Source organism: Pygoscelis adeliae, unplaced genomic scaffold, assembly GCF_000699105.1.
Source record: "Pygoscelis adeliae isolate BGI_AS28 unplaced genomic scaffold, ASM69910v1 Scaffold183, whole genome shotgun sequence".
Lineage (NCBI taxonomy): Eukaryota > Metazoa > Chordata > Aves > Sphenisciformes > Spheniscidae > Pygoscelis > Pygoscelis adeliae.
This window is the reverse complement of record NW_008824536.1, coordinates 1,248,219-1,260,732: the sequence shown is the minus strand read 5'-3', so window position 1 is coordinate 1,260,732 and position 12,514 is coordinate 1,248,219. Positions and strand designations below refer to the sequence as shown.

Here is a 12,514-nt window from a genome sequence, read left to right as displayed (position 1 = left end):
AGACTGGGATGAAAAGAAAGAGTGATACATTTGTGATAAGATTTTGTTGTAGTAGCTAACGAACTATATGAATTACAGCAGCATTTTTCTGGGAATGCAGCAGGTAAAATAATAGATACATAGTATCTGATAGCAGGAAAAGAGCTTATGTCCTAGCTTTACTTTCTGATGTAGAATCCTAATTATTTATCTGTTTACTCCTGTGTCCTAAGAGTCCCTGCAAGGAGAGTTCCAAAGGAAGCTTTACAAGGAGCTGCTGAAAAATTACAACCCTCTGGAGCGACCAGTTGCAAATGATTCCCAGCCGCTCACTGTCTATTTCACTCTCAGCCTCATGCAGATCATGGATGTGGTGAGTCTGTAACCTTCTAGGAAACTTTCTTTAGAAGGGTGGATGTTTCCTTCCTAGAGTGAAGATTTGTGATAGCGAAGGAAGACTGCAAGATATTGGAAAGCACAAATAATTCAAGAGACAACGCCAAATTTTGACTGCCTTTTTAAAGAAGTAAACTTAAAAGTAAAGTTTGCCTCTTTCTTAGATCTCTTGTCAATATTTCACAAGCTTCTTAGCAGTATGAAATACTTAAAGTGAAGCTCAAACTGCATACTTTGCCTTTTGAATCCTTAACTGTTCTCAGAACCAACAAGAAGTGTAGTCTGGGGGGGGGATATGCAAAACCAAAGTTCTTGGTTTCTGGTGGTCACTAAAGAGCTTCTTATTTTTGGAGATGGGGGGGGGAGGAAGGGGGTGTCGCAGCCAAAATCCAAGTTATATTATTTCTTATCTTATTTACGCAAGATTGCTACATTCTACATGCTTAAATTTTAGCTGCTCTATTTGCAACCACAGTTGTGTGGTATATCGATAGATACCCCTGTGCAGTGCTTGGCAGGCTTGTAAAATGCACTGTAGGATCTTTTGGGTTCAAATGTGAGTAATTTAAGCTTTACTCTGTCACAGCGGCACAGAGATCAAACTTTACATGTAAGTGGGTTTACAGTATTCATTTTTACTGAATTCAACTACCTACGGCCACTAATAAAGAAGTTAATTACTTAAAACTAGTAGTTAACCTCAAAATGCCATTATCTTTCCATCAGATGCTTGAAGTTCAAGGCACAACAAAATTAAAAAAAAGAAAGAAAGATGGGATTATTCATGACAAGTGGCTTGCTTTCTGTTCCCTTACAAGCTGCCGATTGCCAAAATCCAGACACTCTTCATTTAGTATCTAAAGGTCAGCACGCACACACAGAACTCTGCAAGTTTAAATGCTCATCGTTTCTATGCACGTTTTTGCAAGTTTTAGATTTATTAGACCTAAGGTGAAAACTAGGATGTGTATTTCCAGTGTGATATTTACTATTTGCTAAAGTGAGAGTAGGCAGTCATAGTCAGTGAGTTGTTTCAGTGCCAGTGCCACTAAAGCCAACAGGCAAAATATGTCAGTTCTATCCTTGCCTATGGATAGAACTTAAGGTGTAAAGAGCACAGAAATCCCTGAATACTGCCTATGGCAGTTGAGTTTTAATGTATGTGATACCAACGAGCAGAAGAGAAGCTATATGGAGTTATATATTCTTTGAATGATGGCAAGGGAAGAATATGTGTTATGTAGAGTGCAACGATTTCAAAAGGTGCTGGCAGATTGAACTCAATGCAGACTGTGGCTGTACTGCACGGGCACCTGAGAGCTAGGAGAGGACAGCCAGGCATTAGACCAAAACTTTGACGTGAGACAAAAGCCTGTACCAGTGAGCTGATATAACAGATGACACTAACATCCCACCGTGTGTGGGCATGCTTTTGCTATTAATGATGTTTATTATGGGTGGGCTTAGAGATTTTGAAAAAAGGGGATCTCCTCATGCTGAACACTCTGCAGACACAAGTAGTAGTTGACTCCTGGCACAAAGAGTCAGTCTAAATAGGCAAGTAAGCAAGAATGCCTTTGGACAATCAGAGACAACAGAGAAAGCGTAGAAGCAAGGAACAACACAAAAGGAATAAATTATACTGTGTTAATACGGCATATATTAATTTCAGCATTCATCTGCTAATTGGATTCCTTTAGAATGTGTCAAGGTAACACAAAGAAAGAGGCACTCAAAGGGCAGTGAGAGTCATGAGGACAGGGCAGGTCAGAGGAAAGTAAGAGAAGGAAGCTGAAGTGAAGAGAACAAAGGGCAGCATGGGACAGACAGTGCTTCAAACGTCTGATGCCTGAAGGTCCCCATCTGGGCTACTGCTGCATCTATTCTTGCTGGCTCAAACCTTCATGGGTCTCTTGCCATGTACGGCAGGGAATATGGAGAACAGGGCAGAAATAACCATTCGGTTCTCTTGGCCCCATATTGTCTGTGTGATGGAGCTTTGGTCTAGCTCCTCCTTCCAGTGCATCAGGCCCCTTAGTGGCTTCTGCAGCAGCTCCTACTGGCTAGAGTCTTCAGTTGTAGCTATACATTGTGTGTATCTCTGGTTTTAGTTAGATTTTTATCTTTGGTAGCAGTAGGTCGATATGTTCAGGAAAGCTTAGCCAGTCTGTTCAAGGCCTGTTGAAATGGAGCACCTGAACAAAATTCCACATTTTAATGTGTCTCTGCAGAACTCAGCACAGTACATGGTGCTTCAACTGAGTGTTAAACCAGGCTTCAATAAAACCCCTTCCCAACCATGGACTTAAGTTTACAAGGCCTTCTTCTGTACCTCCTTTTTGGGAAATGACCCCCTGCTGCAGTATATGCCTTCTCACAGCTACTGAAGAAACTTCTGCTTTGGTACAGGACAGTACAGTTCCCTTCAAAGGATTTTTGTACAACTCTTTTTGTACAACTGTGTGTTCAGGAAACATTTCCCTAGCGCTTGGTTTGTTTTGATAACCAGGATAAAAACCCTGATGCTGTGGGGTTTTTGTTGTTTGTTTGGTTTTGTTATTGTTAGCACTACACTACATAAAATTCATTTCAGAATTATTTCAGAACAGGAGAGCTCAAAAAAGCACTGTGATCCAAAATAAAACAGAGCTGTGAACAGACCAATTTTTTCCCTGGCTTTCAGAAATCACACTTCTGGTGTCATTCTATATAGACACATTTGGCCTGAATATGTTAAGCTAATGTGTTCTTAAGTATTAACCACCCTGGGAAAGGTTTGTTGTACGGCTAAACCCTCCCAGTGATGACACAGCTTACAGAAACCTTCTTTACGTCATCAAAAATGTTTCCTGAATAGAATAAGCTGAATGCCCACGAGACTTCTTTCCTACTTAAATTGCATCTATACTATAAAGGTTTCCATTGCATTTCTACGAGTTAATAGTGGGGCACTCTCTTCCCCACACTCCTGACATGGCTAGAACCATGTCCTTGACTACTGTAAGAAGAGTTGGCTGTTGGAGACACAAATGGCTAAAGGCCAGCAGGCAGTCAACTTCACAGAGTTAATTTCTTCTGGAGTTGTCAAGTTTAATTAAAAACCATACAAACTGAAAGGCAAGTATCCACAGATCACTAGCCAGTCTGGGTATAGTCAATAACTGGCAGTCTTGGCTAATATGATTCAAAAGGGAGTTTTTGATCCTGTGTGCCTTTCAAAAAAATCCCTTCACAATCAGTAAGAAGCCATAGTTTTTGCACTGGCAGTTTAGTTACAGCTTATTCTGCTTGCTATAAAACTGACTGCACTTCTTTCTCAGAGATCTGGGATTGACAGGCAAAGAAAGAAACCAACCATGAAGTAAATTAAGCTTCACACTATAAAAAAAAAGAGTTTTATTCATTGTCAACAAGAAGCAAATGCTGGTGGGAATGACAGCTACTTGCAATAACAATTACTGGTTTAACAAGCTAGAAACAAAACATGTCACCATCATACTTTCCTGTAGTTTATATATTCACTTTAATGGCTTCTCAGCTGATACAAGCTGTACTGGGAGTTGGACCTATCCAGAGCAGATCTGTCAAATCCCTGCCAGAATAGATTGAGCCAGGCTGGATCCTGGCTGCTGCTATTCCTTACTTGAAGTCTCTTCCATTCCACTCTGACTTTCCTGATAGGAAAGGGGAGCCAGTATATGAAACCTCTTCCAAATACAGTGGGTGTTTCCTACCTTACATTTTTGGTTTAACCCTTTCCTTCTAAAATTAGCAATTATTTCTATCCTATGCTTGCAGCTATGTTTTTCTTTTTATGGGTATTGCATATTAATATACATGCTAGTATCAGGACTACATAATGAGGGACCTGTAAGTGCCAATTGCCCCAGCTTAGTTTAGTCCACTAGCAAATAGAGTTAATGAAGTGTCTAATGAGAATGCAAGCTGGCATAGTAGATTATACAAAGTGTTGCTAAATGGGGAAGGAAAACAGTGGCAGCATGAGAAAAATGTCTGGGGACACATGAATGAGGAGGAGAGCTAGGAAACTGAGGGAGTGCTTAGAGGAGAAGTGGGAATGCATGGTAGACCTCAGAGACCGCAAAGGAGCTTGGAAGAAAGGTGGAATTTAGGTGGAAGAGGATGGGGGATGAAATGGAAAGAAAGAGGTTTGAAAGGAGTGGATTTAAAAAAAGCTTCTGTGTCAAGTTAATAAGAAGTTTCAAGAGAGAGATCCTAGGTATCTTTCAGTTCACTTTATTCCTATATTCCTTAATAGAAAAAATCACTGCTCTTAAACCTTTGCAAACAATCTTGCAATTAAATCATCCTGAAGTGAAAACAAAGTGGAGACAGCCAACTGGCCAGAAGTGCTCTTCAAGGACATTTGAGTTATTATAATATCAGAAGATGGAATAAGAGGTTTCTTTTGCTTTTTATAATTATTTGTTTCCATTTTCTTGAAATGAGAAATGTCAAGCAATTTGATGAAAGAAATGAAAAATAACCTACTTCCTCTCTGATTTGCTGAAATCTTGTGTCAAAACTCCTTGCAGGAAACCAATGTATATTGAACAAATAGACTGATAATAAAATTCAGATCTCTGGATCTGAATTGGAAAATATTTGGAAATATCTGACTTAAGGAAACTAAACACAATTTAAGAATAAGCACAGAAGGAAAATCTTAACAGACAAATACTAAGGGTATCTGCATACCTTAGTGGGAGGAGAGGAAGAGGAGTTAATGGATGGTCATAGTTGGTCAAGGTCATAGCTTGGCCAGCAGGAGCAGGGAAGTGATCGTGCCCCTGTACTCAGCACTGGTGCGGCCGCATATGATTCTATGATTCGTGGGCATGGTGTTGTTGGGTTGATGGTTGGACTCGATGATCTTGGAGGTCTCTTCCAACCTTTAATGATTCTATGATTCTATGATTCAGTACAATGTCAAAAAATAAGGAACATGATGTAGAGAAACTACTTATTTTTCTCTACATCTCACCTCATGGAAACCCCACTGCCTGCACAAAAAGCTAGTCTTTGGCTTCTGCCTGTCTAGTATTTCAGTGTTGGCATGGAGTATGAACCTAACTTATGCTTAGGAAAAACTTGCAGCATATGCATTTTTGAGAAACAGATTCTTGAAATACGCTGATATTATGTAATTTCCACGCTGGATAAAATGACAGCCACCACTTTTTTAAACACTATGTAGAGGCAAACACCTTCTAACATTCTTATTTTCTCTTGCAACATCCATCCCAATAGTACCATCAGAGGAGAATATTCAGCCGCTACCTATTGATTTAGAGCAAACACTAGGAGTAGACACAGCAGCAGTGCTGTTCCTACTCTGCTACATCTCACACAGAATAGTGAACGGCATAGAAAAACAAATACAGTGATCACGAAGGTATTAATTTTGTGCCTAGCCTGACATTTTTACAATAGACATATTTGTATCTACTGTAAGTTAACACAATTAAGAGAAATGTATCTGAGGGAATTCCATCCCCAAAAGTCAGAAGATGAAACCTTAGAAATAAATGCAAAATGATCCTATATTTACACTGCAAATTACTGCTTAGAGACACAGACACAAAGAACTGGAATACTTTGAGATATGCAGTGATAGTTCAAACTCAATTTTTGCTACTATCTAAACAAGTAGAAGAATCCTACAGTACTATTTTAGTTTGGAAGGGACTTCCAGAGGTCATCTAGTCCATCCTCCTGCTCCAAATATGTCTAAATAGATTTCATTATTCAGGACTGGGTCCAGTCAAGTACTGAACACTGCCACAGAGAGAGATTCCACAATCTCCCTGGACAACCTGTTTCAGTATTCAACTATCATCACGGTAGACCTGTTTTCCTAACATCTAAGCAGAACTTCCCATGTTCCAACTTGGGAACAACACTAAAAAACACTTCTAGAAACTTGAGGCACCTTTCCTTCTTCAACAAAATTGGGTACATGGCATAAAGATACTTTTGGTGAAGTATACCAGATTCCTTGACTATTTGCAGCGAAGTACATATTTTGACTTCAATAAAGCCTTTCTGAATAACACTCTTAGCAGAAAATTAGAGAGTAAGGCCTTTGTAAACCCACGTGGCAGAACTGGTTAGAAAATCTTAGAGTAGTTGTCAATTGTTCACTGTCAAAATGGTGAGATTTAGTTACATGGTGAGATTCCCCAGGAACCTATACTGAGTCAGTGTTTTCATTTCATTCCACCTGGAAGACAGAATAAGTAATATTTTTATTAAATTTGCAGATGACATACATTTGGGAGGGGCTTAGAGGGCAAAACTAGAATTTAACATTGTCTTGTTGTAAAAGGAGAGTAAAAAGACAGGTTTGACCCAATTTGACGCATGTTTTTTCCAAAGCCTAAATTATGTGAAATTTTGAGTACTGTATTTTAAGAAATATTTGGATGCACTGGAAATAATCTATCCGCTGGAGGCTTTGGTTGGATTGAATGAGTTTAATTTGATGCTCAAGTGCTTAACTGGAACCAGACAGGTCAGTACTGCCTCTGTATGCGGGCAGAAATTTGTATTATTTTTATCATTCCATCAACTATAATTGTAGTCACAGTCCAGACTCTCCCTGTGCTAGATATGTAAACACAGCTGAAAAGATCATCTTTGTTTCAAAACATTTACAAACTAATTATATTTTGATAGACTAGATTCTTTTAACATCAGAATTGTTCGTATCATAACTCTTGAAGTGTACGAGACAGTGTTAAATAAAACTTTAGCATAAAAATGCTAAAGTTAAGACTAGATGAATTATTGCACTGGGATCAGACCAATGACTTTCTGATATTAATTTTCATTAATATATCTTCTTAGATTTTTCTAAGGAATTTCAGCAATTTTACTCTGCAACTGTTGAAAACACTGCTGTGTTCTGGGGCTTTCTGGATTGAATCTAGAATTTATACCAACTTTCTATGTGGAACTCAGGGCACCATTTTGTGAGTGTCCTAAGCTGATCTCAGCACTTTGCTGCTGAAAGAGATGATCTCACTAACTTCTGGCTTGATGTTCCTACCCCTTTGGCTTGTCCCAGTGCCTCTGGGGCTGAGCAGTTAACTGCATCAATTTTTTGAGTAGTCATTTTTCTAGTTTGGATTTACTTAGTTTGGATTTAATTAGCTTAAACTGCTCACAAAACTCTACCCATGGTTCTTCTTCACTTAAAATCTGTCAAATATTTAGCAAAAAAACAAGTTAGTTTCATCTCTATCTGAGCCAAGTTGCTAAACTTGGGAAAATGCTGGATCAATACTATCTTAGCTTGTGAATTCTGTAGTAAGACTTATGATGACAAACGTTTTGGTGGGTATGAAAGTGTCCATTTTGGTCAACTCTTTCCGTAAATTATTATTATTATTATTATTATTATTTTATTACTAGCAGAAGAATCAACATTTAATAATTTACTTAAGAAGTTGAATTTAGTTTTTTATCTACATGAATATTCAAGTTCTTACTTATGTTGCATAACAGCCATTTAGTCAGGGTTCCTCCAGACATTTACTAGCTAATTAAATCATTTACTACTCAACAGTTTTTGCTTATTTTCCAGTTTCTCCTGTTTCTTTTCTTAATTTCTAGTTAGGGGAAAGAAAAATGCTGAATAGTTGTTTGTATGTAGTAAGCAGCAGCAGAATCTCAAGAGAAATCCCATTCCTTTAGGCTGTTCAATTCACTTGTGCAGACCAAAGGAAAAATGAAAGCATGCAAACTTTTTTATGTTTATCTGAACTCAGTCAAAGTTTGCTCATCCTACATTGCCCTTGGTTACTTGGATGACTTAGATTTATACATTCAAGGGCTTTCGTCCTTGTTTCATTTTACACAGTGTAAGTGATACGGTTGACTTCAACGACTTACATACAGCGCTTAGCAAAGCCTCTGCATAAGAATCTGCAACTCAGTATTTGCAATCAAATACCCTGGACCCACCGGGCAAGATAGTAATGTGAAATATCTTGAAATTTTAAAAAGAAAATTATGCTGTCATTCAAAGAAGCAGAATGGCTGCTGTAAAGAAACAGACTACAAAACAAACATCTTCCCCATAAAAAAAAAAAAAAAAAGAAAGAAATTTAAATCTGGAAAGACAAATAAAATAACCAAATCAAGAGGCTTGTTGAGAAATGGTGCTAAAGAAGTTCCTAAGCTGTTTATCAAACCTCAGCAGCCTCTTTGCAAACAATGGTTGTGGCAGAAGCTCATCAAATCTGCATTATTCTTTTAATTTTTAGCATTCATTTGTGTACATTAGAAAAAGTGTCTCCAAGCTTTATTTTCCTCTCACTTTGCTTCTTGATCTTTATTCCCTCCATACTAAAGGGAGAAACTATTTTCACTTAAATCTTGCAGCCATTTCCATTCTACCATGATTTATTCCTGAGAGTTTAGAAAACTGGAACAGTGCTGGGATATGCTTTCTGGTATTTTTAGTTCGTTTAATACCTATGAAAGTTACTGGATTATAACAGAAAACAGAGTATTCTGCTTCCCCATGAAATATGAAGAACAGATCTTTTCAAATAACAGTCTAAAATATTCTGATAATTGATCTATTTAAACAAACAGACAACGCCTCTCCCTACCCTACTGTGGTGAGATACTGATATACTAAGAGAAACTGCAACCTTATTTCTGTGGTATTTGTCCATTTTTCCTGTGCTTCTAAATATCTTCTGGCTTTTTTGACTATTTTTTCCTACAGCATCTTTCTTTTATCTAGTCTTCTCAAACAGTGTTAGATCTGGAAAGATATTTTAAACACAGTCTATGTTCTGTAGGATGGAATGGGAAGCAATGAATTTAAACTCATTTAAGGCAGTTTGCAGGAAGGACAAAAGGACTGACTGAAGGCTATAAAAAAACCTCCTGATTAATAGTTAACTGGACATTAGAGATGTTCATTGTATGTGAACATCAGAACTTCCGTTCTGCTGTCTGGTTCCACAGGAGAGGTCTTTGGAATTGTGACACACATCAGTTAGGGTTTTTCTGTTTGTTTGTTTTTTAGTATGAGTAAAGCAAAGCAGTTTCTCTAATATTTTTCTCATCCTTTGTGATACACATAATCAGCACGAATCATAAAAGCTCAGTACTTAATTTCTTTGTTTTCTAATTACATTGGTATGGATGCCCCACTAACTTAAAAAGTGAGTAGACATCTACAGGTATGCCACTTGTGATGAAGAAGGTTTGCATCCTTACTGTGAAAAGTATGATTAGGGTCCTAGAAAATAGATTCTGTTGTGACGGATTGCTGTAGAGTACTGGGACCAGAACATAAAGCTTTCACATTTTACACAGGACCTCTTACTAGAACAACAGAATTTGCAAAGTCACATCATCTAGTAATTATTACTAGTCCTCAGTTATCAGCTAATAAAACAAAATTACAGCACAAGACACAATTTCTGGGAGTCAGGTCTGGCTAACTAATACTTGTTCTTATACAAAGCTTTTAATTCACAGAAGTTTGGGGACCAAAGTGAATATAGTCCCTGTAATATTCAGAATTGTTCCTCTTTTTTTTAAAGACTATATACAGTTAAAATGACAATATTTCTGTCATATTCAAGTACTAGACAATATATCACGTCACTACTTAATACCCAAGTTCATATCCTTTGTTTTGACCAATATGGATCAGCTTGTTACAGTCTGTGGAAATTTGTATGAAATCTTTGAAAGCCCCGTATTTTTCTTTAGCAACGTTCTTGTCCTTGGATAGCGCAGCTACACTGATCTGCATTGGCTGAGGATCTGGCTCCATAAAGTACGAGTAAAGTATTAGATCAGCATTGTTAAACCTTCTTTGCCTGTTAAATTACTTCCCTGTTCCTCGGCTCCTGGGATACCTGCAGGTTCAGTCCCAGCCTGTGGCATGAGCCGATGCACTCTGTGTGCAGTCTAGTCTCTCTGCTCATCTGCTGCGGTTTTTGTGCACACACAGACTAATTACATGCTCTATAAATCTGGTGCTTCTTGGGAAGGCCTGTTTTACTGTGCATGTAAAGACGGGAGTTGACTTGGTTCTTGCTGCATTTGATTTGCCTCTGACTGCAGTGTCAACGCGCACTGAGGAAGGAGTTCAAATGCAGGTGGGTGCCCCTGCTGGTCCTATTTCTTTTCTGGGAAGGCTTCTGGAAGTGCTGTGGGAAGATGCTGTGGGCTGGATGAATTAACTGGGGAAAAGCAACCCACACCTAACCATCACGCCCTCTGCCCTGCTCCTGTAACACGATCTGTGTGGGTCCACAAGTTGGCAGGAAAGGTGCTGCAGCAATTTCAGGGATGATGGCAAGGGAAGGCAGGAAGTGCTGCTAAAGCAATGCACCTAACCTCTAATACTATCCTTGGGAGCACCCGTGTTTCCAGGGGAGCCTGGGGACTAGATTAGATTACCAGTCGTGGTTTAGCATTTCTTAATGGTCTTAATTTCTTAATAGTCCTGATGGGCTATGGCTCCTGAATAATCGAGTAGGTGGTATTCTGTTTCTGTTCTCTGTTTCATTTTAGGGGTGTATTCTCAGACCTGTGCAGATACAGTGCCTGCTTTTCTCTCAGAAAAGCACACACTATAAAAAGTTTTCAGTAATTTAGAAATCTAATAGAGCTGACAGCGGTCGAACAAAGTATTGTCAATGGATTGCAAGCAAACACTTTACTATCTATGAACAGCGTATTAACATAGAAACATTCAAATGTTAATTACTTCAAATTTAGATGATACAGATGTGAATTCTCCAGTTTCTCCTGAACTCCTCACCATGTTCGCCTGAATAGACTACTAAACAATCCAACTGTTCCCAATCTAAATATATCTCTGAGTTACAAAAAAGGCAAAAAAAAAAAAGGAAGATCTCACAATGGGGTGGCAGCAGAGAGCATATATGTACAAGTGCTTATATAGAAAAAGAAATATTTTAAAATTCACTTAGAATTTTAATTATTTAAATAATTTAATGTGTTAACTGATTTATTTTGAATTTTTAATTTCTTCAAAATTAAAAGAATTATTTTCCAAGAATAACCAGAAGAAACCTGAAGTAAACTTATATTCGGATTTAACCTTCACTTATGCTTGCATGTTCATGCCTGTTACCTGAAACTAGAATTTGATTTGTCAAAAGGAAAGGCTGTTAACACTGTCTTCAACAACAGCTAACTGCAAAGTGCTAAGAGCATGGCATGAAGCCATGTTGCTGCTCATTGACAGCAACATAAGAATATGACATTTACCCAGTTCATCTCTCCAAAATCCTCTGGTAGTGATGTGAAGCCATATTTGCATGGCCTATAATCTCATCTCCATATTGCTTATATGATCCTCATAGCGGAGTAGCCTGAAGGGAAGACGATCGATAACCATGTGCAAAGTTGGTGGACTCATGCACGTGTTTAATTACACAGAACTACTACTTTGGACTTCTATTGGCTTGTTTTCTGTGTTCAGCCGTGAGTATTAACATATTTCTGTGGTTGACATCCCCATAATTACTCTCAATAACTACACAGTTGTGTCGGTTAAGTATTTGAGAGGAAAGAAGCAGGCTTTTTACCCACTACCACCAATGCTACTAAATGCAAGAATGAAGACAGAAAAAATAATGAGCACTGGTAAGTTTGACTGAACCTCTCACTGAGCTCAAGAAATTCAAATAAGCATTTTTATGGATTTTGGAGTGCTCGCTCCAAAATCTGAGCCCACCAGACAGAAATGTTCTTTTCATAGGAGAGAGTTTGCTCTTTTGTGTTGCAGAAAACAGCAGCCTGAAGGACTGTGTAGGTGTTCTGACATTTCAGTCATGGTGTTTGTTGCATTTGTGAAGAAAGAGACACACAGTTGATTTTCATCAATATATTCCTCTCAGCCAAGTGCACAGTTTCTGAGTACCTTTGTCAGCGATTCTTTACAGGCGTTAAAGAGAAGTGGGGAACATACGGATTTTTAGGGAAAGTTGAAAATGAAGATCCCGTAAAAGAGGACTCTCAAACCTGTCCCTCAGAGGATGCAGGGTAAGGAACAACTAGAATTTCTGTAATGCTGATTCATCCTCTCTTCCTGAGTTATTAAGGTGCCTTT

At 38.3% G+C, this 12,514-nt stretch overlaps 1 protein-coding gene across 1 annotated transcript in view; it reads left to right on the top strand.

Annotated features, from left to right (window-relative positions):
* The first annotated feature begins 217 nt into the window (after positions 1-217).
* CHRFAM7A (CHRNA7 (cholinergic receptor, nicotinic, alpha 7, exons 5-10) and FAM7A (family with sequence similarity 7A, exons A-E) fusion) overlaps positions 218-12,514 on the top strand; it is a 43,069-nt gene continuing 30,772 nt past the window's right edge. The window contains exon 1 of the mRNA XM_009321572.1: positions 218-352. Coding sequence (XP_009319847.1) covers positions 335-352 — 18 coding nt within the window. The 5' untranslated portion in view covers positions 218-334. The remainder of the gene's footprint in view (positions 353-12,514) is intronic.